At 47.4% G+C, this 25,424-nt stretch overlaps 3 protein-coding genes across 3 annotated transcripts; 2 read left to right on the top strand and 1 right to left on the bottom strand.

The window, feature by feature from the left end:
• The first annotated feature begins 1,147 nt into the window (after nt 1–1,147).
• Nucleotides 1,148–11,362, top strand: tbc1d9b (TBC1 domain family member 9b). Its single transcript, XM_019265180.2, has 23 exons — nt 1,148–1,414; nt 2,746–2,856; nt 2,929–3,047; nt 3,133–3,364; nt 4,053–4,311; nt 4,429–4,636; nt 4,784–4,981; nt 5,180–5,326; nt 5,436–5,586; nt 5,670–5,884; nt 5,964–6,081; nt 6,247–6,449; nt 6,591–6,673; nt 6,750–6,879; nt 7,143–7,241; nt 7,343–7,411; nt 8,046–8,286; nt 8,400–8,465; nt 8,576–8,644; nt 8,899–8,952; nt 9,928–9,972; nt 10,080–10,177; nt 10,264–11,362. The coding sequence occupies exons 1-23, from the start codon at nt 1,297–1,299 to the stop codon at nt 10,861–10,863; spliced, it is 3,633 nt and encodes a 1,210-aa protein (XP_019120725.1). The 5' UTR covers nt 1,148–1,296; the 3' UTR covers nt 10,864–11,362.
• Nucleotides 11,363–11,508: 146 nt separating this feature from the next.
• On the top strand, nt 11,509–13,512 carry exosc3 (exosome component 3). Its single transcript, XM_010754667.3, has 5 exons — nt 11,509–11,574; nt 12,216–12,540; nt 12,669–12,818; nt 12,909–13,060; nt 13,139–13,512. The coding sequence occupies exons 2-5, from the start codon at nt 12,316–12,318 to the stop codon at nt 13,344–13,346; spliced, it is 735 nt and encodes a 244-aa protein (XP_010752969.2). The 5' UTR covers nt 11,509–11,574; nt 12,216–12,315; the 3' UTR covers nt 13,347–13,512.
• Nucleotides 13,513–15,179: 1,667 nt separating this feature from the next.
• Nucleotides 15,180–24,509, bottom strand: b4galt1l (DP-Gal:betaGlcNAc beta 1,4- galactosyltransferase, polypeptide 1, like). Its single transcript, XM_010754666.3, has 6 exons — nt 23,650–24,509; nt 22,148–22,383; nt 19,234–19,421; nt 16,866–16,988; nt 16,403–16,507; nt 15,180–16,316 (listed from the first exon to the last, which is right to left on the bottom strand). The coding sequence occupies exons 1-6, from the start codon at nt 24,023–24,025 to the stop codon at nt 16,187–16,189; spliced, it is 1,158 nt and encodes a 385-aa protein (XP_010752968.3). The 5' UTR covers nt 24,026–24,509; the 3' UTR covers nt 15,180–16,186.
• Between the last annotated feature and the right edge of the window lie 915 nt (nt 24,510–25,424).

Below are 25,424 nucleotides of genomic sequence, written 5' to 3'. Positions count from 1 at the left end.
TAGACACATCATAATACCAACTTTGAACCAGAATACACTTAACATATAACCACGTCTGACCACTAGATATCAACTTTAGACCCAGAATATACAACGTTAGACCAACAGATACCACGTCAGACCAACTTCAGGACCATCATATACCAACTTTAGACCTTAGAGACCAAACGTTCAGACATCATATACCAACTGTCAAGACCATACTAGACCAACTTCCTTCATGTCTCATTAATGCATGTCACTAACTAAACTTCTTCCCTGGAGTTTCTGTCTCTGTCGTCCAGCAGGTTCTCGTGGATCGTGGCTGCTGCTGTGGTCCTGCATGACGTCCACTACACATATTACTACTGTCATTATTGCTGCCATATCTGCTACTGTAATCATTTTATCATTCATTGTCATTTCATCAGTCATTGTAATTGTACAATATGTTTGTGTTGATTTGTTCTGTACACGTGACATCTATTGCACGTCTGTCCGTCCTGGGAGAGGGATCCCTCCTCTGTGGCTCTTCCTGAGGTTTCTTCCACCTTTTTTCCCTGTTAAAGGTTTTTGTGGGCAAGTTTTTCCTCACTGGAACCGAGGGTCTAAGGACAGAGGGTGTCACTCCCTGTACAGATTGTAAAGCCTCAGAGGAAAATGGACTTTGTGACTTTGGGCTATACAAATAAAATTGATTTGATTTGATTTGATTTGTCACAACCTCCACATTCTCACAATGACCTCATGAACAGAAATCTACCTGCTACATAAATCTGATTTATTTAACATTCTCTGAACTGTTTCCGAGTCTGTTCTGAGATGGTCCTGCTATAAATATACAGATCATTGTGTTTATATTTGATCTGTTTTAGTTTCCTTCTGTTTGTTTTCATGTCTTTATCTGAGAACACTGAGAGCAAAGGAATGAACACCAACCTGATCCTGGATCATCCAGAGACATAAAATAAAATAACAAATAATAAAAAATAAAGAAATAAAACTTTACACTGTACACAAAGTAATCTTAAACCTCAACAACATCCAGAAAGAAAAATTCTGAAACCACAAAACATGTATTTTATTTTACATGTGTATGTATGTGTGTGTGTTTATAGTTTATACGTTAACACACATAAGCTCTGCTGTTGAAATGTGACGCAATGACGCAGCGTGCGCAGAGGGCGTGCCTTGAGACGTCATACCCGGAAGTGATGCGCAGTCAGCAGACTGTCTGAAAACAACAACATCAGCTCGGTTCGGTTCGGTTCGGTTCGCCTGAATTAGACGGGACCGCCCGGTGATACTCGGGCAGACATGTGGATCCACCCGGAGGAGGTGCTGCTGGCCGGGGCGCTGTGGGTGTCTGAGCGGGCCAACCCGTTCTTCATCCTGCAGAGGAGGAGAGGACACGGCCGCGGGGGAGGACTCTCCGGTAAGACGGGACCGGGTCCGGGTCCGTGGGGTCCACTAGTCCGGGTCAGGCTGGTTCGGGTCCATTTAAAAGTTCTGAACTGCATTGATTAGTCGATTGATTGATCGACAGATCAGCAGCTCAGCTGATAATTACTCATCTCTAAGTCAACTTCACTGATAACCATTAATTAATATGCAAATGAGCCCGACATAAAAACAGCCTGATGACTTAATCATTCGATCAAAAGATGGTTAATTGAAGACCGTCTTTGTTGTTTCTTTATTGATCAATCAAATAATCAATGATCAGAATTAATGACATCATAACAATCACAGCCAATCAGACTGTTCCTCTGAGTTTCTGATCAGGTGACAACCAGAGTCCAGAGTCCAAACAGACTCCGGATCAGTCCAGACCTTGGATCAGTCCAGACCCTGGATCAGTCCAGACCTTGGATCAGAACAGACTCCGGATCAGTCCAGACCTTGGATCAGAACAGACCCTGGATCAGTCCAGACCTTGGATCAGAACAGACTCCGGATCAGTCCAGACATACATTAATTATGTTAATAGTCCTGATGTGTACGGAGGCCCTGATGAGTCTAAACTCCTCTGGTGTTGTAGATTTTCAGGTTTGTGGATGTAGTTTTGTGAACGTGTCGTCCGAACGGGTTTTACCACTAACTGGGTCGGCTGTGGTTCAGGAGGGAGAGCGGGTCATCCATTAATGATCGGTAGTCCGATCTTTGGCTCCTCCAGTCTGCATGGTGAAGTGTCTTTGAAGATACTGAACCCCAAACTGCAGAACCGTCTGCTGGTTCTGAACCATCAGAACCATCAGAACCATCAGAGAGCCTTGAGTGAGCTGTATAAGTTACACATTGTTTGGTTCAGATGTTCATGCAGAAGTTGGTCAGAGGTGGTTTGGATCCTCGTCATTGTCAGACTATTTGTTATGAATGAGGAAGTGATGTCAGCTGTCAGCTGACAGGAAGTGAATTCTGACTCACCCTGTTTCTTTGTAGATCAGCTGATTTGTGTGTTAATGTTTGTATCAGTGTAGAACTTTAAACTTCAGTCTGTGAAGAGATCAAGATCCTTGGGCAAGATACTGAGCACCAAATTGCTCCTGTGTGAATGCGTATGAATGCCTAGTTCCTTAAACTGACGAGCACCTTGCACGGTAGCTAATGCCATCAGTGTGTGTCAATGGGGTGAATGAGATATGTAGTGTAAAGCACTTTAAGTGGTCAGAAGACTAGAAAGGCGCTATATAAGTACAGTCCATTTACCATCAACACGGGATCAACAACTGGACCCTGACACTTCACCTGTCTCTCTGTCCACAGGTCTTCTGGTTGGGACTCTGGATGTGGTTCTGGACTCCAGTGCCAGAGTGGCTCCTTACAGGATCCTGCTGCAGACGGCTGACTCTCAGATCTACTGGAACATCGCTTGTGGTGAGTCATCTGGACTGGGAGCGCTGGGATTGTCTGTTTGATGGTTTGTTGACCCTCAGCGTTATCTCATAGGCTCATCCAGGAAGGAGATCACGGAGCACTGGGATTGGCTGGAGTCCAACCTGCTGCAGACCATCTCCATCTTTGACAACGATGAAGACGTCACCACCTTCGTCAAAGGAAAGATCTGTGTATGTCACCATATACCTGTGTATGTTACTGTTTGAGCGTTTCTCTTTACTTTTGCATGATCCAGAGTGATGTCACTTCCTGCAGGGCATCATCGCTGAGGAGAACCGGCTGAAGCAGGGGGAGGAGCAGGAGGAGGATTGTGGGAAGTTTCGGGAGGCTGAGCTGAAGATGAGGAAGCTGTTTGGGATGCCTGATGAGGAGAAGCTGGTGAATTACTACTCCTGCAGCTACTGGAAGGGCCGAGTACCGCGGCAGGGCTGGCTCTACCTATCCGTCAACCACCTGTGCTTCTACTCATTCCTGCTGGGCAAGGAGGGTACGACTGCGCAATCTCAGACCAAGAGCTTAATGATGTCATTTATACAGTCTGTGATCTTATTAAAGATAAATCTAACATCCTGCTTTACTTTGATCACATGTGAGAGGTACTGCAGTTACCTAAATGTGCTCCTGTTACACAAAGGTACTTCTGCAGTTACGTGATGGTACTTCCGACTTACATGATGGTACTCCTGCAGTTACCTGAAGGTGCTTCTGCAGTACCTGAAGGTAGAGCATGAAACAGGCCTTGGAAGTCAGGCCTGACCCGGCCCGATAGATTTCGACCCGAGCCTGGCCCGCCTGTTTTGATTGACAGCTATGTAGAGCCCGAACCAGTTGGCAACCTGACGTTATTCAAATGTGTGCATGTGGCATCCATTTCACCTCCTCAGCATCCTTTTGCACCTGTCTCTCACAGATCGAAATGCATCACATGATCGCTCATTTACCGCACAAGTCATAACGCAAGCCCGAGCCCAGCCCAGGCCCGATTCAAATGATAAAAAAATTATGCCCGAACCCGCCCTAACCCGTTCGGGCAAAGATTCCCAGCTCGACCTGAAGGTGCTTGTGTAGGTACCTGATGGTAGTTTTCAGTGTTAAGTTACTCTTCTATAGCTCTTTAGAACAAACTTCTATAACTTCTATAACTTTGATCTCCTCTTGACTGTCTATCCCCTCAGTGACCCTGGTGGTGCAGTGGACGGAGGTGACCCAGCTGGAGAAGAACGCCACGCTAGTGTTTCCGGAGAGTGTCCGTGTCAGCACACGTCACACTGAACATTTCTTCTCTATGTTTCTTAACATTAACGACACCTTCAAGCTGATGGAGCAGCTCGCCAACATCGCTATGCGCCAGCTACTGGACAATGAGGCGTTTGCTGCAGATCGCTCGCTGCCCAAACCCTGCAAAACGCTGAAGAATGTCTCTGCACTCAAAAGGTCTCATTCTGTTCATTAACCTTGTAGATGATAGCCTTCATTTTCATTGTATCTCATCCTGTCAACCTGTCAACTTTTGACCTGATCAACTGTTTCGTGGCCATGTTGTTGCTACAGAGATTTGGATGCTCGGGCAAAGAATGAGCGGTACCGGACAATGTTTCGGCTGACTCAGGACGAGCGCCTGGACGGACACACAGACTGCACGCTGTGGACGCCGTTTGCTAAGATGCATGTGGTCGGACAGCTGTTCATCTCCAACAACTACATCTGTTTTAACAGCAGAGAAGAAGACCTGTGTCAGCTCATCATCCCACTCAGAGAGGTAAATGAGCTAAATCCAGAGTCAGAGTCTAGAGTCAACAGATCCAACTGATCCAGTTTTTTGCAGAGACATCCATGCACTGCCCTGTATTAGATTGTTTTTCGTATTATATATAGTGATTTTTACCCATCATCCCCTGCTCCTCAGGTGTCCATTGTGGAGAAGGCGGACAGCAGCAGCGTCCTGCCATGTCCCGTCTCCATCAGCACCAAGAACAAGATGAACTTCTTGTTCGCCAACCTCAAAGACAGAGACTTCCTGGTCCAACGTATCTCAGACTTCCTGCAGCGAACACCCGACAGCTCATGGGGTGACACCAGCCCGCTGTCTTTGATTGGCCACTCGGTGCGTCAGGTTCTGAAAATCCTCATTAGTCATACCATAAGTAATTCACTGAAAAGTGTGAAGTTATACCGCCATCATGTGTCTAAAAGGTGTAACAGCTGCTATGGGTCGGCGGTTTCAGGTGGTTTTAGAAGTCGGGTCTCCTGAAAGATGTGTCGTTTCAGGTCTGTTGTTGTGATGTTTGTCTTCTGTCCTCAGGCTTCCTCCAGCACCCCGTTGTCCTCGTCAGCAGGGTCTGAGTCTGTCCACAGGGGGCGACATTACCACCCCGGTCTGCCCACAGCCAGCCAGGGTCTGCTGCAACTCTACCACAGGGACGCTCCGGAGGACCTGGGACCCAAAGCCGTGAGTTCAAGTCCAAAGACCTGTAGACACCGAGTTGGACCAAAGGAGTGTGCTATTAGATATCACCTCTCCTTCCCTCCTCCCTCATCTCCTGCCTCCCCTTCTGCAGATGAAGGAGAAGATGAAAGAGGAGGCATGGAACATCCATTTCTCAGAGTTTGGTCGAGGTGTCTGTATGTATCGGACCTCCAGAACCAGAGAACTTGTCCTCAACGGGATCCCAGAGTCCCTGAGAGGAGAGCTGTGGCTGCTGTTCTCTGGTCAGTGTTCATTCAGTCACACCACAGGTAAACTGGACTTGTGCTCTGTATTCATCTGTCCATCTGTCCACCTGTCCATCCAGGAGCCCAGAATGAAATGGCGACCCACCCTGGTTACTATGGTGACCTTGTGGAGCAGGCCATGGGGCTGTGTTCATTGGCTACTGAGGAAATCGAGCGCGACCTTCATCGTTCGATGCCCGAGCACCGTGCCTTCCAGAATGAAACAGGCATTGCTGCGCTGCGCCGTGTCCTAACCGCCTACGCCCACCGCAACCCTGGCATTGGATACTGTCAGGTAGAAACTCAGTGACTCATTCAGTGACATTTAAAAACTAAAGTAAAAACTGGTTATGAACACATTTTCTGCTCTTCAGGCGATGAACATAGTTACCTCCGTCCTGTTGCTCTACTGTCCAGAGGAGGAAGCCTTCTGGCTGTTGGTGGCGCTGTGTGAGCGGATGCTGCCCGACTACTACAACACTAGAGTCGTAGGTCAGTAACAATGCCAGAGTCGTAGGTTGCTGTCAGATAATGTTTGTTATGTTTAGTTAATGTTATGTTCATAAAGAGAGGGGGGGGCGCTTTGGTACTGATACCCATGAGATGCAGCCACAGGGGGGGCACAGTCTCAGCGTGATGTGGTTTCTGTCCCTGCAGGCGCTCTGGTGGATCAGGGGGTGTTTGAGGAGCTGACCCGAGCCTTCCTCCCCCTGCTGTATGAACACATGCAGGAGCTGGGAGTCATCTCTACCATCAGCCTGTCCTGGTTCCTCACACTCTTTCTGTCTGTGATGCCCTTCGACAGTGCCGTCCTTTTGGTCGATTGCTTCTTCTATGAGGGTATCAAGGTCATCTTCCAGGTCAGAGTCACTCCACTTCACCGACTTTTAACTGACTGTTTACTGACTTGCTGAAGTTTTAAAATTTAGTCCGACCCTCATTTGCTGAACTAATACAAACTGAACTCATCGTTCTTAGTCTACTTCCTGTCTGATCTGCAGGTGGCGCTGGCTGTGCTTCATGACAACATGGACACCCTGCTGTCCTGCAGTGATGAGGGGGAAGCCATGACCATCCTGGGCAGGTACGAATCCAAACTTATAGTCCAGGTACAAGTCCAGACTGGAGTCCACCTAATATATGATGATGTGTGTATGCAGGTACCTGGATAATGTTGTAAATAAACAGACAGTGGCTCCACCCATCCCTCACCTGCATGCCTTGCTGACGAGCGGTGACGATCCTCCACCTGAGATCGACATCTTCAACCTCATCAAGTCATCCTACGAGGTCAGACTCAGTCTAATTCATGCTGCAGTGGCATCTCATGGACACGTTTTTGACATCATTTCTTCTTCTTCTTCTCATTCTTCTTTCCTTGTCACCGTCGCCAAGTGTTTGCTCATGGTGGAACTGTTGTCTCTGTAAATAATATTATAAAGAGTATGGTCTAGACCTGCTTTGTATGGAAAGTGTCATGAGATAACTGAAGTTATAATATGGAGCTATATAAGTAAAATTTCATTGAACTGAATTGAATTCTTCTCCTTCAGAAGTTTGGCAGCCTACGCTCTGATGTCATCGAGCAGATGAGGTTCAAGCAGAGGTTAAAGGTCATCCAGTCGCTGGAGGACACAGCCAAGAGGAGTGTGGTGGGTGATGTTAGTGTGCTGTGGACTGAATCAAACATGCTAATGTAGATACAGTGTTTACAGGTCTGTGTCTGTGTCTGTGTTTGTGTGTGTGTGTACAGGTGAGAGCGATGATGACGGAGTCCGCTTTCAGTATTGAGGAGCTTGAGGAGCTGTACTGTCTCTTTAAGGTCACAAACTGTTTTTAAAATGTTCACGTTTAAACAGCTGATGACCAAAGTTATATTTTACTGTGAGCAGCCAATCAGACGCAACCAGACTGTGACGTCGACCTGACTGTGATGTCGACCTGACTGTGATGTCGACCTGACTGTGATGTTGCCCTGAACGTGATGTTGCCCTGAACGTGACATTGTCCTGAACGTGACATTGTCCTGAACGTGACGTTGTCCTGAACGTGACGTTGTCCTGAACGTGACGTTGTCCTGAACCTGATGTTGTCCTGAACGTGATGTTGTCCTGAACCTGATGTTGTCCTGAACCTGATGTTGTCCTGAACCTGATGTTGTCCTGAACCTGATGTCGACCTGACTGTGATGTCAACCTGACTGTGACATTGTCCTGAATGTGATGTTGTCCTGAACATGACGTTGTCCTGAACGTGATGTTGTCCTGACGTTGTCCTGAACGTGACGTTGTCCTGAACGTGACGTTGTCCTGAACGTGACGTTGTCCTGAACGTGACGTTGTCCTGAACGTGACGTTGTCCTGAACGTGATGTTGTCCTGACTGTGACGTCGACCTGACGTTTTTTGAGGTTCTGGGAGGCTGACGAGGACTCTCTCTGTGTTTTAACTTGTTCAGTCTAAACACATGACGAGCTGTTACTGGGGCTCCAGTAGCACCGCGGCTGAGCGTCATGACCCCAGCCTTCCTTATCTGGAGCAGTACCGCATCGACCCGGTCCAGTTCACCCAGCTGTTCACCGCACTCGCTCCCTGGATCTGTGGAGGCCACACCGCGACACTGTCGGCTCGCCTATTCAGACTCCTGGACCAGAACCAGGACGGGCTGGTCAACTTCAAAGAGTTCATCACAGGACTTAGTGAGTCAGATGGTGAACCCAGATGGGTTCAGAGCTGCTCCGGTTCTGGTTCTGTTTTACAGATCTCTGTGGATGTTTAAATGTTCTGATCCAGGTTGTTTCGGTATTTGCAGGTGAGATGTATCACGGAGACATGACAGAGAAACTCAAACTACTCTACAAGCTACACCTCCCACCAGGTAACAGCATACAGCTTACCTGAGACCACCAGGACCACAGAGCTGGTCCAACAGAACCATGAAGTCTGATCCTGTGTATGTGTGTGTGTGTGTGTGTGTGTGTGTTACAGCTTTGTGTCCTGAGGAGGCAGAGTCTGCTCTGGAGGCGACACACTTCTTTACTGAGGACGCTCCCAGAGGTAAACAAACAGAGTGACCTCCTGATGGACTGCAGCATGTTCACTCATCTGTACAGACATCTGCTCTGAAATGTTTTCAGTCTGTTTGATTTGCATGAAATTTTTCTATTAACAGATTTTATGTTTCCTCTGTCACTCACACACTGATCAACTTCTTCTTCTTCTTCTTCTTCTTCTTCTTCTTCTTCTTCTTCTTCTTCTTCTTCTTCTTCTTCTTCTTCTTCTTCTTCTTCTTCTGTGATGTTTCCTTCCAGAATCTTCTTTCCTGTCTGATCTGGACATTTTGGGGCAACAGGAAGTGACATCAGGTTGGTGTATTTGTGGTTTGAGGAAGTGCTAACGTGGACTCAATAGTAAACTGTACCGATCACAACATTATGCTCTGAAGTCAGACACAATGCATTCTGGGGCTTTGAGTGTGTGCAGTGAGTTCAGTGTGCACTACACGTTCAATCTAACAGTGACACCTGGTTGCTGGAGTACACCTGTTGTGTCAGCTCAACACGTGTAAAGGCGATATGAGCATGGACTCAATGAAATAACATGAAGTCAGTCGACTGTGGTGATGTCACTGATGACAGGTGGATTTGTTACCTGTCTGGGTGCGATGTTCTGCTGTGTGAACGTTAAACAAGGTCTTCTTGCACCTTCATTTTTGAGGTCTAGGAGGTCATCCTTTTATCAGAAGATGACCAGCTCCTCCAGTCTGTATGTCCAAGTGTTCTTGGACCTGAACTAATGTGATCAGTTTGTGTGTTTCTGGTGGGCAGCTTCTGCCGTGTATGAACGGGTCAATGTGTTGGGTCAAGGTAAGTGTCTGAAAGGTGTGATAAAGGTACGGCCCATTTACTGTCCACCAGTCTCTATCATGATCAGAAAATCAGTGACCTGTTGGTAAAAAACTGGAGGAGAACCAATCATCAGGCTGCAGGTTCTGATTATTCTGGTGTAGGACGGATTCTGGGAGTTCTCTGGTTCAGCACTGAGATCAGGTGGTTCTGAAAGAGTCTACTCGATCCAGGAGGTCTGGACTGGGTCAGAAAGAGATGTTAGCTGAGGTTACAGCACCTTTGTGAGGAAGAGGAGGATGATGTTGATGATGAAGGTGATGAAGATGAAGGTGGTGGTGATGATGATGATGGCGATGTTAATGATGAAGGTGATGATGATGATGATGATGAAGGTGATGGTGATGATGATGATTATGGTGATGAAGGTGTTGATGATGATGATAATGAAGGTGATGATGATGATGATGATGAAGGTTTCCTGTCTGTGTGCAGGTGAGGAGGGGAAGGATGGAGGCGGAGACAGCGAGGAGAAGAAAGGTACGTCTCATGTTGACTTCAGGTGATGAACTGACCTGGATTCACTGTGACCTCTGCCTGTGACCCCTGCATCTGACCTCTGACCTCTGCCTGTGACTGTGTTTCAGAGGAGAAGGTGAAGGATTACAGGTATTACCTGAGGATGTGGGCCAAAGAGAAAGAACCCAAAACAGAGACCATCAAAGACCTGCCCAGGATGAACCAGGTGACCTGTCTGTCTGTCTCTGACTTGTCTCTGTCTGTCCCTGACTTGTCTCTGTCTGTCTCTGACCTGTCTGTCTCTCTCTGTAGGAGCAGTTCATTGACCTTTGTAAGACTCTGTACAACATGTTCAGTGAGGAGCCTCTCGAGCAGCAGCTCTATCACTCCATAGCGACCGTGGCCAGTCTGCTGCTGCGGATCGGAGAGGTCGGCAAAAAGTTCAACAACGGCGGCAAAAAGACTGACGACGCCACCACTCAGTCCCCACCCATCTCTCAGAGGGAGGAGGGGCTTGGTGAGGGGCCGTCAGGTGAGTCTCAGGTGTGCCGGGCTCTGGCTGAGGCTCAGCTCGAGCTGGCGGCTCCGCCGGCATCTGATGAAGAGACCAAAGACGACACGTCGTCGTCATATTCGGTGGTGAGCTCCGGCTCGCTGCAGTGCGAGGACATCGCCGATGACACCGTGCTGATCGGTGGCGGCGAGCACAGGCGAGGCAGTGTGCTGGATGTCGATTGGTCGATCACCTTCGAGCAGGTGTTGGCATCGCTGCTGACGGAGCCGCCGCTCGTTGACTACTTCGAGAAGAAGAGGGACATCCGGAGTAAGATGGCTGCCTGCAAGGCTCAGCGAGCAGTGGAGCGCCAGACTAGCTCCGCCTCCGACCACGAACTCACCCAGCATTCCTTCTGACACATCTCCACCTGTCCACTTGTCTCACCTGTCTCACCTCCACCTGTCCACACTAACCCAAGCTGACTGAAACCTGATTTTATTTTATTTTTACACGTTGAACAAATGTTTTAGTTACGTTAATCAAACATTGTATAATCCATCGTTTTATTGAGTATTGAGCGAAGCCGCGAGCAGGTGACCCAGCTGAGAGTCACCTGACACCAGGTAACCCACCTGAGAGTCACCGTTGACTCATTGATGAACTCGTTAACTGTTTCCATTATCTGTTTATTAATCATGAGCTCCAGTTACCTGTCTCATTCAGGTGAGTTCATACCTGTAGACTTTTATTTTGAAGTCACTGAAGCCTTGTTTGTTTGTCTCTGATGACAACATGTGTTTTCTTCCTGTTGAAACAGTGATGTCACAGTGATGTCAGTGTTTATTCAGTTTTAAATCTGTTTTATTGACCAGTCATTGATCCGTGTTCTGTTGTCTAATAAATACTCAAAGATCACTGTTCTTCTTCTGTGGTGTTTGTTCATCCACAGACTGTCAACCTTGACGTCGTCTCTGTGATGTCACCCACCTGTCAAACATTTACATTTAGTCATTCAGCAGACGAGTTTATCCAAAGTGACTCACTTCGTAAAGTGTGACGAGGACATGTTGCAGCAGTCCGGTGACAGCTGTAGAGGGGACAGATGTATCATGCCCAGTCAATAAGCAGTGAGTTCTCCGGGTATATTCCCAGTAAGGTTGAGCTCTCACAGTCGAACTTTTGTTTTACTTGAAGTTATTAATGAAATACTGCTTCAAACATCTTCCTTAAGTTAAATGTGTATGTGTGTAGATGGCAGCAAATCTGTGTAAATATAAATTCACTGAGTCAACCAAATCTAAGCCCAACACCAGGCCCGAAGCCCCCACCCCGACCAAACAGCCCAGAGATGGATGCTGAAACTGAAGAGATGCTGCTCCTGAGGACTGACGGTGCACGCGCCCACAGTGCACGCGCCCAGTGCACGCGCTGAGGATCTTGACTCTGTATAGAAAGAGCTGCAAGCTTTGAAAGTAGAAATAAAGAACAGAGAGAGGTGTTAGACTGAGGAGATGTAACATCAGGATCCTTGGAGTAATTTAATTTAATTTAATTTAATTTAATTTAATTTAATTTAATTTAATTTAATTTAATTTAATTTAATTTAATTTAATTTAATTTAATTTAATTTAATTTAATTTAATTTAATTTAATTTAATTTAATTTAATTTAATTTAATTTAATTTAATTTAATTTAATTTAATTTAATTTAATTTAATTTAATTTAATTTAATTTAATTTAATTTAATTTAATTTATTTTATTTTAAGTCTCCCGGCCTGCAGAGGGCGCTGCTCGCTGCTCTGCTCGCTGCGCTTCCTGTTTCCGGTGTGGAACAACAACAACACGTGTGTGTCTGCAGAGCTCGACATGTTTCCCGCCTTGCACCGGAGAGTCGGGGACGTTTTGTTACCGGGAGACGAGTTCTCCCCCGAGGCCGACGACAGCATCTCTCTGACGGAGCACGTGAAGCCGGAGAAGGTGGTGTGCGGCCCGGGGCTGCGGCGGAGCGGGGCCCGGCTGCTGGTGTGTAAGAGCGGCGTGCTGCGACACAAACAGCCCAACATGTTCTGGATGGAGTCCCAGCAGAGGAGGGTGAGGCTGGGGGACCAGAACCAGTCCGGTCCAGTTCGTCACAGTTGTTAGTTTGTGTTCTGAGTCAGAGGTGGGACAGGTGTTGCAGCAGTGCATGCTGGGAGCTGAGTCTGTCTCTGTGTCCTCAGTATGTCCCGGCTAAAGGTGAGACCGTCATCGGCATCGTGACGGTCAAATCAGGAGACGTCTTCAAGGTGGACTGTGGAGGGAGTGAGCAGGCGTCTCTGTCCTACCTGGCCTTTGAGGGAGCCACCAAGAGGAACAGACCCAACGTACAGGTGAGACAGACAGATGACACCCTTTGTGTTACCTGTACAGGTGGGTGACCTGGTGTTTAGCCCCTCCCTCTCTGTGTGTAACCTGTACAGGTGGGTGACCTGGTGTTCGCTCAGTTCATCATAGCCAATAAGGACATGGAACCAGAGCTGGTGTGTATGGACAGTTCAGGACGAGCCAATGGGATGGGAGTATTTGGAGGTGGCGGTCTGCTCTTCAGCGTCTCTCTGGGACTCGTAAGAAGGTGAGATCTCTTCATGTGTTTGTGTCCAGATGAACAGGTGTGTGCGTACCTGTCCTCACCCTCTGTACCCCCCCCCAGGCTGCTGTCCCCCCACAGTGAGGTCCTGTCCGACCTGCAGCAGCTGTTCCCCTGTGAGCTGGTGGTCGGGATGAATGGCCGTCTGTGGGTCAAGTCCTCCAGAGTCCAGCAGACGCTGGTTATCGCAAACCTGCTGCAGAGCTGCGACACCATGACGGCCCAGCAGAGACGGGAGCTGTTCAGGAGGGTGGCACAGGGGGCGCTGTAGACCACCGAAGACAGCAGAGGACGGCAAAGGACAGCTTCCTGTCTGTTCACGATGAAGCAGGTGTTTGGATATAAAAAATGGTCAACGTCCCACGGCCTCTTTTCTGCTGAGCCCAGTTACATTGCCTGCTCACCCAGCTCCAGTTCTGGCATGACACTGGCTCCGCTCCCTGTCAGCTTCCCGAGCCTGTGAACACACCTGTGGTACACTAACTCCCCCGTGCTCCGAGCTCACAGCCCGGCTAACAAACTGTCACTGTACTCAGAACTTTTATGTTTCTGTCTGAAGCTTGAAAATAATTTCAGTGAAAACATTTTTATAATGTTAAATAAATGTTTGACATAAAACATGAAATATTTTGTGTTAATTGAAAATATTCCCACGAGACCTCCAGGACCTCCAGGACCGTGCTCCAGTCAGGTCGGCAGTGTCTCAATCAGGCGGACAAAATAACAGGAACACCTGACTGGTCCGGGATCTGAACTCTGGACCCAAACTAGGGAAACAAATAGAGCTTCACGTCAGTCCTGTTGTTGATTTCTTCAGTTTTATTTGATGGTCTGGATTCTGGTCCTGGTTTAATGTTTGTCAGATAAACCTGATCTAAGGTCAGTTTGACGACAGAGAAGACAACTGAGTCACATGACTGTTTGTCAGAACGACCTGCAGCTGGAAGAAACACAAGTCCACGACCTGGACCAGGACCAGAACACGAGTCGACAACCCAGACCAGAAAAACAAGAGGAAGGAGACCACTGAACACTCAGAACGTTCTTTATTTCTTTATTAAAACTTTGTTTCACAAACAAAGGTAGCATACAAATCACTACAAAAGCATTTCACGTATTTTCTACACCAGGGGAAGACAGAGCTTACGCAAGTATATTTAAACGTTCACAAATATTTTAATCACTTTTTGGTTGTTAGAAAATTTAATGGAAACAATGTACCGCCTGAGCTCACTGTGAAAGGCACTAAAGATGTTTTTCTTCAAGTAAATTTACATTTATGCATCAGTATGATGAGAGTGATAATAAATGTTTTGTTTAATTTTTCTCTATCTTTGTTAAAGTCAAAGAGCCCAAACAGTACATCCCTCCAAAACAACTTCAAATCTTTATCAACATTTTTAGCTATAAAGTTACAGATCCACAGACTTTAGACGAAGGCACAGTGCCAACATTTTTGACTTTTCCAACAATATGATCATTTTATTTTAAATGAAATTTCTCTCACTTTATTGGTTAATATATCGGTTGGGTAGAACATTCTGACAACCAGACGAGAACAGAGAGACGTGTCACTTCCTGTTCATGTTGCTGCACTTTACATCCTGCAGGGGGACTCAGGACCAGAGGACCAGGACAAGGTGTGTGTGGACGTGCTGACGTAGTACGGTAAGCGTATTCACTATTCACGTATTAGTCACTAATTTTCATTGTCATTTTATCATTCATTGTAATTCATTGTCATTTTATCATTCATTGTAATTCATTGTCATTTTATCAGTCATTGTAATTGTACAATATGTTTGTGTTGATTTGTCCTGTACACGTGACATCTATTGCACGTCTGTCCGTCCTGGGAGAGGGATCCCTCCTCTGTGGCTCTTCCTGAGGTTTCTTCCACCTTTTTTCCCTGTTAAAGGTTTTTTGTGGGCAAGTTTTTCCTCACTGGAACCGAGGGTCTAAGGACAGAGGGTGTCACTCCCTGTACAGATTGTAAAGCCTCAGAGGAAAATGGACTTTGTGACTTTGGCTGTACAAATAAAATCTGATTTGATTTGGTTTGACATGGACACAAGGACCAGAGGACTAAAGACAAGAATCTGCACAGAGTTCAGCTTTTTTTTAATAATTGTACATTTACACACTGGACCCACAAACCCAGTCAGAACCAGTTCAACCAGAACCGGCCCAACATTCAAACTGGACCCACCTGAAGGCTTGTTAAAGAACATAAAAACAAAAATCATTGATGTGCTGAGAAAATTGGTCGATATATTTGGAGGTTTGATCACCTGCAGCAGGCGAGACATTCATGACCGACCAGGACACACCTCCACCTGTGACATCATTTGTGTGTGACTTCACCTCCATCAGCTGATTTTGACTGAAAACATCCAAGAGGAACATGAGAGGGCTTTTATTTTGAAATAGACAGGAAGTGTTAAATTATATAATCAAAATTCTCAAAACTTTTTTAAAGCTCTTATTGTGAAATAGGAAGTCACATGACTGATCAGTGTCAGTTTACTTTCTGTTTCCTTCATTCACATTTTATTTTGGCGGGTAGAGGTGTTTGTGTGTCCGGAACCGTCTCTTTGGTACCAGCCAGTCTGAGCAGGTTCTGGTTCTGTTTCCGTTTTGGTTCAAACTTTGGAGAAACAAACCTGATTATCAAAGCAGACCTGATCCGTCTGAGACCAGAACCAGGACTGGGTTTAGATCTGGATCTGAAGGGGACCTGGTTCTGGACCGAGATCAACAGAACCAGAACCAGGATCTGGACCAAACCACATCTAAACCTGCCCCCTATTATTGCCCATAATCCCCCACCTGTAAAGCCCGGACCACGTGACCCAGCAGGCACTGATTGATTTTCAAAATAAAAGCCTCGAGCAGGATGAGCAGCTGCGTCTGACTGAGGTGAAAGCAGCTGATTGGGTCAGTCAGCGTCCAATCAGAGAGTCCTCGAGGCCACGCAGAGAAAAGAACAAAGAAAGATCCAGCAGGTCCGACCCATCGGACCAGAACCAGAAGGTTCAAGTGTCAAAGGCACATTTGGTGTCATCAGTCCAGTGTCAGCTGACCTGTCAGCCGAGCATCAGCTGACTGTCGTCATGGTTTCCCCACGTCCACAGTGATCCTGGTGAACAGGTCCAGCTTCTCCACCTTCACGACCCGGTACGACAGAGAGTTGATCCCATCTTTGGACATTGTCTCTCGGGTGTGAGCGATCCGGTCAAATCTGACAGAAAGTGACATCATGAAGAGTGAGGGTCCATCCTGTGGATGTGTTGCATTATGGGTACTGTAGTGTGTCTGTCTGTTTACCTCTGAGGGTTGGGCTCGTTCTGTTTGTCTCTGTCATGTCGGATCATCCGACACTTCCCGACCTCGCCGCTCGGCCTGGAGATGCTCATCCCTTTAGACGATAGCCTGAGATACAAACAGGTGCATTCTGGGTAAACTGATACATCATCAAGCAGCTAGCGCTATGAGCTAGCATCAGTGTCTACCTTCCAGTGAACACGGCTGGGCCGAACAGAACTTTTGAACCAGCAGTGTCCAGTCTAACAGTGAACACAGCAACAGAACCTCTGAACCGGCAGTGTCCAGTCTAACAGCGAACACAGCAGTCGGGTTTGGATCCTGGCGTCCCGGGCTGAGTCAGTTCAGTTAGCTACACGGCTGACTGAGCTAACCACAGTTACATCTTAAAGTCTGTAAATCACCTCGGTACTGTCACGTTTTCCAGGTCTGTTCAAAAGAATACATGTTGCTAACGTGTGTTTACCTGTTGTAGATGTCGTCGTCCTCCCCTCCCCATCCCCAGTAGTTGTTGGGGAAGCCGTTGATCTTCAGGTATTGTTCTTTACTCATAGAGGACACGCCTCCAAAGTACTGGTGGTATGGTAACCTGCGGAGGTCAAAGAACCGTGAACTTCTCTGACGTGTTTGCACAGTTCTGTACTGTAATCTGTAACTTGATCCTCCCAGGCTGTGAAGAACTTAAGCACAGTTGATGATCAGGTGAACTGGTCTGACCAAACATGAGGCGTGTCCTTCAGTCTTCATGCTAAGCTATGAATCACTGTGACACTGATCAGTTAAGTTAAATTAAGTGAACATAGAGACAACGTAGAGACAACGTAGAGACGCCTCATGATCATACATCAAAACATCAGAAACTTTACGCACATATGTAGCTAATATGAACAACAAGTCTTGTCATGTGACCTGCCTTTAGTTTGTGTAGAGAAACTGTGTGTGTGTGTGTGTGTGTGTGTGTGTGTGTGTGTGTGTGAGAGAGAAAGAGAGAGTGTACAGGAAACAGGAAGTGAACAGCCTGGCAGATGGTGACGTTTCAGAGCAGATATCTTCCTCTGTGGTGTCACAGTCAGCACTTCCTCTCTCACAAACAAAGACAGGAAGTGAACGAGAGAAGCCAACCACAAATGAGCAGCATCAGTTTACAGTCTGAACAGGTGAGTTTACAGTCTGAACAGGTGAGTTTACAGTCTGACAGGTGAGTTTACAGTCTGACAGGTGAGTTTACAGTCTGAACAGTCTGACAGGTGAGTTTACAGTCTGACAGGTGAGTTTACAGTCTGACAGGTGAGTTTACAGTCTGAACAGGTGAGTTTACAGTCTGACAGGTGAGTTTACAGTCTGACAGGTGAGTTTACAGTCTGAACAGTCTGACAGGTGAGTTTACAGTCTGACAGGTGAGTTTACAGTCTGACAGGTGAGTTTACAGTCTGAACAGGTGAGTTTACAGTCTGACAGGTGAGTTTACAGTCTGAACAGGTGAGTTTACAGTCTGACAGGTGAGTTTACAGTCTGACAGGTGAGTTTACAGTCTGAACAGGTGAGTTTACAGTCTGACAGGTGAGTTTACAGTCTGAACAGGTGAGTTTACAGTCTGACAGGTGAGTTTACAGTCTGAACAGGTGAGTTTACAGTCTGACAGGTGAGTTTACAGTCTGACAGGTGAGTTTACAGTCTGAACAGTCTGACAGGTGAGTTTACAGTCTGACAGGTGAGTTTACAGTCTGACAGGTGAGTTTACAGTCTGACAGGTGAGTTTACAGTCTGAACAGGTGAGTTTACAGTCTGACAGGTGAGTTTACAGTCTGAACAGGTGAGTTTACAGTCTGACAGGTGAGTTTACAGTCTGAACAGGTGAGTTTACAGTCTGACAGGTGAGTTTACAGTCTGAACAGGTGAGTTTACAGTCTGACAGGTGAGTTTACAGTCTGAACAGGTGAGTTTACAGTCTGACAGGTGAGTTTACAGTCTGAACAGGTGAGTTTACAGTCTGACAGGTGAGTTTACAGTCTGAACAGGTGAGTTTACAGTCTGACAGGTGAGTTTACAGTCTGAACAGGTGAGTTTACAGTCTGACAGGTGAGTTTACAGTCTGAACAGGTGAGTTTACAGTCTGACAGGTGAGTTTACAGTCTGAACAGGTGAGTTTACAGTCTGACAGGTGAGTTTACAGTCTGAACAGGTGAGTTTACAGTCTGACAGGTGAGTTTACAGTCTGAACAGGTGAGTTTACAGTCTGACAGGTGAGTTTACAGTCTGAACAGGTGAGTTTACAGTCTGACAGGTGAGTTTACAGTCTGAACAGGTGAGTTTACAGTCTGACAGGTGAGTTTACAGTCTGAACAGGTGAGTTTACAGTCTGACAGGTGAGTTTACAGTCTGAACAGGTGAGTTTACAGTCTGACAGGTGAGTTTACAGTCTGAACAGGTGAGTTTACAGTCTGAACAGGTGAGTTTACAGTCTGAACAGGTGAGTTTACAGTCTGACAGGTGAGTTTACAGTCTGAACAGGTGAGTTTACAGTCTGACAGGTGAGTTTACAGTCTGAACAGGTGAGTTTACAGTCTGACAGGTGAGTTTACAGTCTGAACGGGTCAGTTCACAGTCTGAACAGGTGAGTTTACAGTCTGACAGGTGAGTTTACAGTCTGAACAGGTGAGTTTACAGTCTGAACAGGTCAGTCTACAGTCTGAACAGGTCAGTCTACAGTCTGAACAGGTCAGTTTACAGTCTGAACAGGTCAGTTTACAGTCTGAACGGGTCAGTTTACAGTCTGAACGGGTCAGTCTACAGTCTGAACGGGTCAGTCTACAGTCTCACGTGTAAGGTTTCACCTGAAGCCAAACTTGTCCATGGACACAGACAGGTGTCGGGGCTGACTGAAGCACTTGTAAGTGTTGCGGTCATCCATGGGGATGAGGTCGACATCACTGAAGACGAAACACTCGTAGTCGTACTCCTTCAGAGACTCTGTGTAGCCGATGTTCAGCAGCTTGGCTCGGTTAAACACCTCGTCTCCATCCTGAGGGACAGACACAAAGGGTTAAAAACACAAGACATTATATCTGAGGGTCAGGACCAGAACCGGGGGCCAGGACCTGACCCGGGACGGTCCCTGTGTCGGTTCTGTGTAAAGTCAGTGTATCACAGCTCTTCTTGGTTGGTGGAATCTGACCAACATCTGCTCGGTTTGCATTTCTTTTGTTGTTTCTGATGTATTTGTTTAGTGAGCAGCACTGTATGTACCTAACATTATGGTTGTTAAAACAGGCGGGGCTCCCTGAATGCCTCACAGCTCGGGGGGGGTGAGCACAGGTTGTTTGTTCAGAGTTGATCTGATCTAAATGTCTTTGTCTGGACGGACACAATGAGTTCACCTGAGTGTCTCCTTTCACCGTCTCACCTGAAGTCTGACATCCAAACTGCCCCGCCCCATCCACCTGCATCACTAACACGCCTGATCAGGTAACCTCAGTGACTCTGGATGTTTTCCTGTTGGATATGAAACAGAGCAGAGTCTGCCTCCACCATTTGGCTGCACGCAGCAGTAAACACACCACAGGTTGTCAGGCAACCAACACCTGCGCTGAGCTCTCAGGTGTGAAGTTGTTTACTACCTGAAGGGCTTACAGAGCGGCTGCCTCGACACGTTTAACAAGCAGCTGAATAGAGAGAGCGCAGGCGAACATAATGACTTTAAAACATCCACCAACAGCTCTCTTCATCCATGTACGATGTGGTTGTGTTGTTGTCTGATAGTCAAAGATATTCTTACACAAACTGAATGAATTGTTCGTCTGGACGACCCGAGATGGCTGCAGATGAAAACTTCTTCCACTTCTTGTGCATGAAGTTTTTCTTCTTTATGATTTGCCGCTATATAAATAAAAGTTAATTTAATTAATCTCGACTGGTAGGAAGTATAACTCTGATCTACAATTTGTTCAACCTGTTCTTATCTCACATGGAAATGAGTTAAAATACGTCAAAGAACAAACAAACAGATATTTATAGAGTTCAGTGTTCTGTAGTAAAGTGAAATATTATCACAGATCTGTGATTACATTTATGAACGTAGATTTTCATGTCTGATGTTTGGACAGTCAACAGGTTACATGAGGTGAAGGTGTGCTATAATTAATAAATTGACCCTATCCGTGTTGTTGTTTTTGTAAGAGCAGATTCATCAGGTTAATGATCTGAACCTGAACTCACAAAATGTTTGGCTGAACTCTGACTGAAGTTTGAAGTTGCACACACAGGTTAACACAGATCAGGTCACATGATCAACATTTTAAAATGGCGTGCTTTGTAGAAACAGACAGAAAAAAGAAGCAACAAGCTGAATTACCAGTGAAGCCCCCTCTGACAGCGCCAGCTGCTATTGGCCGAGACCAAGCAGGGGGCGGGTGTCAACGTCTCCAGCGACCACAGCCATTGGTCAGAAATGCCTGACATGCAGAGGGGAGGGGGTGAGGAAGGGGGAGGTGGTGTGAGTGAGGAAGTAAAGGAGGAAGAGGAAGAGGAAGAGGAGGAGGAAGGACACAGACAGGAGAGAGAACAACAACTGTAAGTCAAACAGAGAAGAAGAAGCAGCAGCAGCAGCAGAAGAAGAAGAAGAGGCAGCAGAGCTCACAGAACATGCAAATCAAACAGTTTAATGTCAACATGTCGAATAAACACAGCCAGGACACGTCCTCTCACCTGTCCTCACCTGTGCTGTCACCTGTCCTCACCTGTGCTGTCACCTGTCCTCTCACCTGTCACCTGTCCTCTCACCTGTGCTGTCACCTGTGCTGTCACCTGTCCTCTCACCTGTGCTGTCACCTGTCCTCTCACCTGTGCTGTCACCTGTCCTCACCTGTGCTGTCACCTGTCCTCACCTGTCCTCTCACCTGTGCTGTCACCTGTCCTCTCACCTGTGCTGTCATCTGTCCTCTCACCTGTGCTGTCACCTGTGCTGTCACCTGTGCTCTCACCTGTGCTCTCACCTGTCCTCTCACCTGTGCTCTCACCTGTCCTCTCACCTGTCCTCTCACCTGTGCTGTCACCTGTCCTCTCACCTGTCCTCTCACCTGTCCTCTCACCTGTCCTCTCACCTGTGCTGTCACCTGTGCTCTCACCTGTCCTGTCACCTGTCCTCTCACCTGTGCTGTCACCTGTCCTCTCACCTGTGCTGTCACCTGTGCTCTCACCTGTGCTGTCACCTGTGCTCTCACCTGTCCTCTCACCTGTCCTCTCACCTGTCTCCATGTTTGAGGTATGTTCAGGTTTCTCACTTGCTAGAGTAGCTAACCGCTAATTAACTGCTGCTAACAGAACCTGGCCACACTGGACCTGCTGTCAGGGCGTCGCCGTGGTTACTGAACGAGAGACAGAGACAGAGAGAGAGTGTGTGTGTGTGTGTTTGCCTTCAGATAAGACCAGGACACATTAACACACACACACACAGTGACACACACACAGACACTCCCTATCTTTATGAGGTTTTCTTCCTGTTAAAACATTCCAGGATATTTCCAGGACCTTTTCAATGACCCACCTTGAGTTCAACAGTCATGACGGAGCGGGTCAAAGTCCGTGTGTGGTTGCATCGTGCTGCATCTCTTTAACACTGACAACATGGAGACCTGCCACTAGCTTAGCATAAAGAACCTGTCCAGTTTGTGTAGCCATATGACCTCACAGTGACCCCACAGTGACCTCACAGTGACCCCACAGTGACCTCACAGTGACCTCACAGTGTACCTGGTTGATGACGTAGACTCCGTAGTCGAGCTGCTGCCTCTGCAGGATCGGGTGGAGGTAGTACAGCCAGTATTTGAGGTGCTCGTCTCGCTTCCTGAACGGGATGATGATGGCGACCTTCTGCTGCGCCTCGCAGTCCTGTGGCGTGAAGCGTCCGCCCGGGCGGAGCTTCATGTTGTCTTTCTTGATCTGCTCCAGACTCACCGGGACGTTAAACTCCACCCGCAGGGGACCCACTGAGACACACAGACACACAAATCAAGCACACTCCAGGAGGCAACGGGACCAGGGGACTGAACCTGAGGGACCAGAACCAGAACCACAGGTAGACCTGTGTTGCGTTGACACAGAGCTGTCAGCTGAGGACCCCCCCCCCCTTCAGAGGACCTGATGTTCTGGTTCTGGAGGTTCTGGAGGTCACAGCTAAGACAACATGGACTGATAATAAACAGACGCTCTACACAGTGTCAGCTCAGGACACTCAAACACAGACAGGACCAGAACCAGAACCAGAACAAAGACCCACACCTGTAGGCTCCGCCCCTCAGTGTTTCAAACAGGAAGTGACCTCAGAGCTCAGGTCAGCTGTGCACCAATGGGCTCAGTTCTGCTCCTGTCTACCTGTCTGTCTGTACCTGTCTGTCTGTACCTGTCTGTAACTATCTGTATCTGTCTGTCTGTGTCTGTCTGTCTGTCTGTATCTGTCTGTAACTGTCTGTCTGTATCTGTCTGTCTGTATCTGTCTGTCTGTCTGTATCTGTCTGTAACTGTCTGTCTGTAACTGTCTGTCTGTAACTGTCTGTCTGTCTGTAACTGTCTGTCTGTAACTGTCTGTCTGTAACTGTCTGTCTGTAACTGTCTGTCTGTAACTGTCTGTCTGTAACTGTCTGTCTGTAACTGTCTGTCTGTAACTGTCTGTCTGTAACTGTCTGTCTGTAACTGTCTGTCTGTAACTGTCTGTCTGTAACTGTCTGTCTGTAACTGTCTGTCTGTAACTGTCTGTCTGTAACTGTCTGTCTGTAACTGTCTGTCTGTAACTGTCTGTCTGTAACTGTCTGTCTGTAACTGTCTGTCTGTAACTGTCTGTCTGTAACTGTCTGTCTGTAACTGTCTGTCTGTAACTGTCTGTCTGTAACTGTCTGTCTGTAACTGTCTGTCTGTAACTGTCTGTCTGTAACTGTCTGTCTGTAACTGTCTGTCTGTAACTGTCTGTCTGTAACTGTCTGTCTGTAACTGTCTGTCTGTAACTGTCTGTCTGTAACTGTCTGTCTGTAACTGTCTGTCTGTAACTGTCTGTCTGTAACTGTCTGTCTGTAACTGTCTGTCTGTCTGTAACTGTCTGTCTGTAACTGTCTGTCTGTAACTGTCTGTCTGTAACTGTCTGTCTGTAACTGTCTGTCTGTAACTGTCTGTCTGTAACTGTCTGTCTGTAACTGTCTGTCTGTATCTGTCTGTCTCTCCGTCCTCCGGTGGTCGGGGGCCGGTGTCCTGCCTCGTCTTACCGAGCAGAGGTGATGTTTCCGGGCACTTGTCCCGCTTCTTGTCGGGCTCTTCAGCGTTCTTCGTGTCCGGAGGTCTGCGCTCTGCTTCGGGCTCCTGCTGCTTCACCTCCTCCACCTTCTTCACCTCCTCCACCTTCTTCACCTCCTCCACCTTCTTCACCTCCTCCACCTCTTTCTTGGGGATGAAGGCGGTGTTTCCGAGCTGGTTCTGTTGGGTCCCATTGTTATGGGACTGCTGGTTCTGGACGAAGGCGAACCGGATGTCCAAGGAGCGAACGTAGAAGACGACGGTGACGGAGATGTGGAGGAAGCAGAGCAGCACCACGAGCTTACAGGTTCGGTGCAGCAGGTTAAAGTTCACGGAGTCTCCGGCCATCCCGCTGACGCTTCACAGCTGGGTCGAGTGTTCGGGATCCACCGGGTTCTGCAGTCCAGGACGGGTTCTGCAGTCCAGGACGGGTTCTGATCAAGGCGGAAAGTACCGTGTGCCTGTTAGCTGCTTCCTTCAGGCTCCATGTCCGGCCAAAGACTGGGAAGGTTGAAAGTTTCGGACTCGGAGGTTCGGTCAATGTTCCGACTAAAGTCGAACCAGAACCGGAAGTGTGTTTAAAGTATGACCTCCGTCAGTTAGCAGTTAGCTCCGTCAGTTTCAAAGTGACGTCAAAGTGCGCGCTAACTCCGAAAACACACCGGAAGTCACGAGAACTACCTGTAAATTATAAAAATAAAATTCACCGACGTGAAGAACCGGAGCCGAGCCGAGCCGAGCCGAGCGAGGCGACGGAGAAACTCGACAAACCTAACGGACCGAAACTGACACCGAAGAAAGACAGATTATCAAGGTGACGAAATGAGCGTGGCACGTCCGGTTTCCATTTCAAAATAAAATTCATAAAGTGAGGATGAATGTAATGAAAAGGAAAGTTCAGAGCGGAAGTGTGACAGAGTTAAACTTCAGTAATAAACTGTGTTTACATCTGTCAGACAGTCTGCGGGGACGTCACAGAGACTACGTCCAGTTTTAGACAGTCTGCGGGGACGTCACAGAGACTACGTCCAGGTTTTAGACAGTCTGTGGGGACGTCACGGAGACTACGTCCAGGTTTTAGACAGTCTGCGGGGACGTCACGGAGACTACATCCAGTTTTAGACAGTCTGCGGGGACGTCACGGAGACTATGTCCAGTTTTAGACAGTCTGTGGGGACGTCACAGAGATAACGTCCAGGTTTTAGACAGTCTGCGGGGACGTCACGGAGACTACGTCCAGGTTTTAGACAGTCTGCGGGGACGTCACAGAGACTACGTCCAGGTTTTAGACAGTCTGTGGGGACGTCACGGAGACTACTCAGGTTTTAGACAGTCTGCGGGGACGTCACAGAGGACTACGTCCAGGTTTTAGACAGTCTGCTGGGACGTCACGGAGACTACGTCCAGTTTTAGACAGTCTGTAGGGACGTCACGGAGACGAGAAAATCATTTTATATTTCAAAGTAACTGAACATAGATGTATGTTGTCTGGCTGTGGAGTATATATGTTTATAAATCTTGTGTATATTCAAAGTAAGATGTATTGACAGTAAAAATATAAAAAAGATGACGCACATTTACGTTCTTCACTAATAGTCCCGTACAAGTGTCACGCTTTTATTTTGAAGACGGCACATACGTACTTCCGGGGTGTACCGTGTAGCGAGAAGCAGCTGCTGAAGCCACGCCCCAGCAACGGGCGTGGCTCCCCAGGTGTCAGTCTCAATGACAGGTCCCTGCACAAAGG

The sequence above is a fragment of the Larimichthys crocea genome, chromosome I, assembly GCF_000972845.2.
Source record: "Larimichthys crocea isolate SSNF chromosome I, L_crocea_2.0, whole genome shotgun sequence".
In the NCBI taxonomy this organism is placed as follows: domain Eukaryota; kingdom Metazoa; phylum Chordata; class Actinopteri; family Sciaenidae; genus Larimichthys; species Larimichthys crocea.
Note: the sequence above shows the minus strand (reverse complement) of the source record. Positions and strands in the feature narration are given on the sequence as shown.

Bases quoted from the DNA above. Each gene is read 5' to 3' on its own strand.
- tbc1d9b (XM_019265180.2), top strand. From the start codon at position 1,297: ATGTGGATCCACCCGGAGGAGGTGCTGCTGGCCGGGGCGCTGTGGGTG. The intron at 8,287-8,399 runs GTGAGTCAGATG...CGGTATTTGCAG, and splicing joins AGAGTTCATCACAGGACTTA to GTGAGATGTATCACGGAGAC. The intron at 8,953-9,927 runs GTTGGTGTATTT...GTCTGTGTGCAG, and splicing joins GCAACAGGAAGTGACATCAG to GTGAGGAGGGGAAGGATGGA.
- b4galt1l (XM_010754666.3), bottom strand. From the start codon at position 24,025: ATGGCCGGAGACTCCGTGAACTTTAACCTGCTGCACCGAACCTGTAAG. The intron at 16,989-19,233 runs GTGAAACCTTAC...TGACCTCCGCAG, and splicing joins ATGGACAAGTTTGGCTTCAG to GTTACCATACCACCAGTACT. The intron at 16,317-16,402 runs GTAAACAGACAG...ACTTTCTGTCAG, and splicing joins AACGAGCCCAACCCTCAGAG to ATTTGACCGGATCGCTCACA.
- exosc3 (XM_010754667.3), top strand. From the start codon at position 12,316: ATGTTTCCCGCCTTGCACCGGAGAGTCGGGGACGTTTTGTTACCGGGA. The intron at 12,541-12,668 runs GTGAGGCTGGGG...CTGTGTCCTCAG, and splicing joins TGGAGTCCCAGCAGAGGAGG to TATGTCCCGGCTAAAGGTGA. The intron at 13,061-13,138 runs GTGAGATCTCTT...ACCCCCCCCCAG, and splicing joins TCTCTGGGACTCGTAAGAAG to GCTGCTGTCCCCCCACAGTG.